General features: G+C 39.8%; 1 protein-coding gene across 1 annotated transcript; it reads left to right on the forward strand.

Annotated features, from left to right (window-relative positions):
* The first annotated feature begins 10 nt into the window (after nucleotides 1–10).
* On the forward strand, nucleotides 11–2,943 carry LOC127526182 (IgGFc-binding protein-like). Its single transcript, XM_051920779.1, has 4 exons — nucleotides 11–531; nucleotides 1,216–1,817; nucleotides 1,913–2,477; nucleotides 2,708–2,943. Exons 1-4 carry the CDS (start codon nucleotides 165–167, stop codon nucleotides 2,941–2,943), a joined length of 1,770 nt encoding a protein of 589 aa, XP_051776739.1. The 5' UTR covers nucleotides 11–164.
* Nucleotides 2,944–4,278: the final 1,335 nt, after the last annotated feature.

Genomic DNA, 4,278 nt, shown 5'->3' on the forward strand with positions numbered 1-4,278 from the left:
ACAATGGAAATGTGGTAGCTTACCGAATTGGAAGGGCTGCAGCCATTCAGACTGATTTTGGTCTCATATTGGCCTTTGACTGGAGTAGCAGAGTTACCCTCACACTTTCAGATTCATTCTTTGGCTCTGTTTGTGGCCTGTGTGGTAATTTCAACAACGATAGTATGGATGATTTAATGAGCAAGAATGGAGAGTTATCAAAAGATCCAGTGCATTTTGGCACGAGCTGGCAAGTTGGTGGCGACCCTGGATGTCAAAATCAGTGCCAGGGTTCTTGCCCAGACTGTAGTGACCATCTGAAAGAAATGTATGGAGGACGTGACTTTTGTGGGAAACTCACAGATCACAGTGGACCCTTTAAGGATTGCATGGGCAAAGTCAATCCACAGAGTTTCTTTGAGAATTGTGTTTACGATGTTTGTCTGTACAAAGGTCTGCAGTCTGTCCTTTGCCAGTCCATTTCCACTTATGTTACAGCCTGCCAGGATGCTGGAGCTAATGTGTACTCTTGGAGATCTGCAAGTTTCTGTGGTGAGCATCTTTACAAAAAATATTAATATTGAAGTTTACTTTTAATCTGTTATGAAAGTTTGGAGGTTGTATCCCATAAGCTGCTCTTAATTGATCTGTAGGATGTTACCTTGCCCTGTGCATTGTAGGACCAGATCAGTTCTCTAGAATGTCTAAATCAGCATCTTGTAAGGAATCTTCACTTATATTTAACATATGAAAATTGTACTTAAGAAATAAATTTTGATTATTTAGAGAATAAGCCATGGATCTACATAAGAATAAATTTGTTTAATTGAAAACCATCACTGAGCAATATCTGATCTGAAATTATTGTGAAGTGCTTGAATCAAACATTTAACTTTCATCGTAGGCTAATAAATCATCTCAACTATATTACAATAAAAAAGCCATATAGCAAAATGAAATGGCCAGTACTGCATTTTCTAAATATATACTCGAGTCCGTTACTTACTGTAAAATCCCGTTTCCAATGTGCAAACCTCAATATTCTTAGGATAGCTGACAGTACATACAGTAATTGCTCTTTATTTTTTTTCCTTAAGGCTACTTCCATGCTAATGGTGGATTTACTGACTGTATGTTTAAGAAAGACACTTTTCCTTTTTCTCCCTAGGTTTGTGCAGTGTGTTTTGACTGGCTTATCTTTAATTTCTTTAATATATATTCTTTGAATTTTAACAGATATTTCCTGCCCTGCCAACAGTACTTACGAGCTTTGTGCACCTTCTTTCCCTCCGTCATGTGTTCGAATACCTTTAATTTTGGATGCCTCATGCCGAGAAGATTGCCAGTGTATTTCTGGATTTGTACAAAGTGGGATGATGTGTGTCCCCGAATCAGAATGTGGTTGCTTCTACAATGGAAATTATTATGATCCTGGGGAGAAATTCATTTTGTATCCATTGTGCACTGAGGAATGTGTATGTGAAACAAATGGCCAAGTTACATGTCACTCCTTTTTCTGTAGTTCTGGCCAGATCTGTGCTATTGAAGACAGAATCCCTGGATGTTATCCAGCTGGAAACAAAGGGAAATGCTCAGCTTCAGGGGATCCCCACTACATGACCTTTGATGGACGAGCTTTTGATTTTCAGGGAACTTGCAACTATAAGATGGTTCATTTTTGCCCCAGAGGCTTAGCTTCTGAAACCCTGGCTCCTTTCTCTGTGCTTGTGCAAAACGCAAAGTGGGGGGCAGGAGATGTATCTGTTATTCGGCAGGTTGAACTACAGGTGTCTGGCAGGAGCTTTATTATGACCGAAGGGGAGACGAGTAGAATCAAGGTAAAGATTTGCTGTTAGAATATGTAATGAAACAGTTTTTTCTTTAGGAAATCGTGTTATTGTACTCAGAGTGTAATTTGAATGTATTTCCTTAGGTAGATGGTGTTTATTGGAACCTTCCCATATCACTGCCTGAAGTTCGTGTGGTGCAGCATGGCTTTTTAGTCAATATGCAGACTAATGATGGTGTGGAGCTGGTATATGACCTGCAGTATTATTTGTTCATTTCTGTGCCAGCTAAATATTACAACCAAACATGTGGCCTTTGCGGAGATTTCAATGGAAATCCTGCAGATGACTTGAAGCTTGCAGATGGCTCTGTTACAACAGATGTTCAGATGCTGGGTGCTTCATGGAAGGTAACTGAATCTGGATCCAACTGTACAGATGGATGTGGGAATGACTGTCCCCGATGCAATGTAGATGGTGCTGTCCTGTTTGGCTCCACTAGTTATTGTGGGCTTATCACAGCTCCGTCAGGCTCTTTCAGTGGCTGCTTTTCCCTGATAGATCCTGTAGGTTTCTTTCGGGATTGTGTGTATGACCTGTGCCTCTCAGACTGGCGTATGGAACGGCTCTGTCACAGTCTGCAGGCCTATACAGTTGCCTGCCAGGAGGCTGGAGCAGAGGTTCAACCTTGGAGAAATGAAACCTTTTGTCGTAAGTATCTCTGTTTCTCATTTGCTTTCTCTCTTGTAATGAAATTGTTGTATCCTAAATAAATAAAAATACATCTTTTCCATGTAACTCAAATGTATACTGTACTTTTTTTTTATATAATGAAAATGAATGCTTTCACCAAAATTTGTACATTTTAAGAATCTTGAACTGATTATTATTTATTTTAATTTCTGAATGTTTCATTTGACCCACTGTTGTGCTCTTTTCAGCTATGTTTTGTCCTCCAAACTCTCAGTATCGGCTTTGTGCAGATACCTGTTCCATCTCATGTGCTGCTATTTTCCAAGAATTCCCGTGCTCTAAGACGTGTGCAGAGGGTTGCGAATGCAATGCAGGCTACCTGGCTGATGGGAACAGTTGTGTTACCGTAGAGAATTGTGGCTGCTTTGAGAATGGACGCTATTACAAGGTAAGAGCCAAAATTTCTCTGAGCAGTCATATTTGAGGCTGAAAGGGAACAACATTTAAAAATGTATGAGGGACGTTCAAAAAGTTTCTGCACTTTTATTTATTTATTTTTTTTAACTCTATTTAGAATTTCAAAAACAAATTGCATCACTTTTCTTCATAGTCACCTTCCTTTTTCGATGCAATTTTCCCAGCGTCGTACCAACTTTTTAATGCCATCAGCAAAAATTGTTTCTGGTTGAGCGCATAACCACTGATGAACTGCTGCTTTCACATCAGGATTCTTTCTTCATTCCTTGTGGTTATGGCTGTAGCTGGATGTCCGGAGCGCTCTGCATCCGTCACACTAGTATGGCCATTTTCAAACATTTTAATTCACTCATAGAGGACTCTATAAAAAAGCACACATGCGGAGATGAATTTGTGCTACCGACCCACCTTCTGCCCACAAAAAGCGCATGACAGAACACTGTTCCTCTTTGGTTTAATTTATAAGTTTTGCAGCCATCTTCACCACAGGGTGACAACTCTTATACTAAACTGCAAGAGCAGCCGGCTTGCCAGACAGAACTAGTCACATGACACTCTCAGACACAGCCAATTGAGAAGGGTCTAGCTGCAGCTTGCAGTACTTAGTTAGGTCCATAAATAAAATGAAGGGATTGTGTTAAAAAATGCTTTAATTGCCTCATATTTTTATGCAATCATTTTGTTCACCTCACTGAATTAAAGCTGAAAGTCTGCACTTCAACTGCATCTGAGTTGTTTCATTTAAAATTCATTGTGGTAATGTACAGAACCAAAATTAGAAAAAAGCTGTCTCTGTCCAAATATTTATGGCCCTAACTGTATGATATAGATTAGGTAATGCCCACAACGTCAGTCACAAAATGCCCTTTGACTCAGATAACCGTCATACAACTGTAATCTTGACCATAGCGTAACAGGGCCCTAATGTTAATCATAGTCTAATGCGATGGGTGTTACGTGACTGACGTTGAGAGCGTTTTGGGATGTTGGGGCATTACATGACTGACCTCACAGGTACTGCGGTCTGTAATTACACTCTGTTGGACCAATTACTACTCTTCCCACCTTCACCATTTCCAAAAAAATGTAAAAGTGCAGAAACATTTTGAACATCCCTCGTATTTCTTAAGCAGCAGCAGCATTAGATGCAAATATTTCCATAACATGGAGCTAGCTGTGAGCATTCCACCAGTCACATATCTGTAAGGCTATTTCTGTACATGGGACACATTGTCACAGCACTGTTTTGATTTATATTGGCAAGGATACAGGATTTCCTTGACTGATTACCAGATGAAGAATATTTTTGGTCTTGTATGCTTTACCTTGCAGAAAGGAGAGA

Source organism: Erpetoichthys calabaricus, chromosome 17 (genome assembly GCF_900747795.2).
Source record: "Erpetoichthys calabaricus chromosome 17, fErpCal1.3, whole genome shotgun sequence".
NCBI classification, from domain to species: Eukaryota; Metazoa; Chordata; class Cladistia; order Polypteriformes; family Polypteridae; genus Erpetoichthys; species Erpetoichthys calabaricus.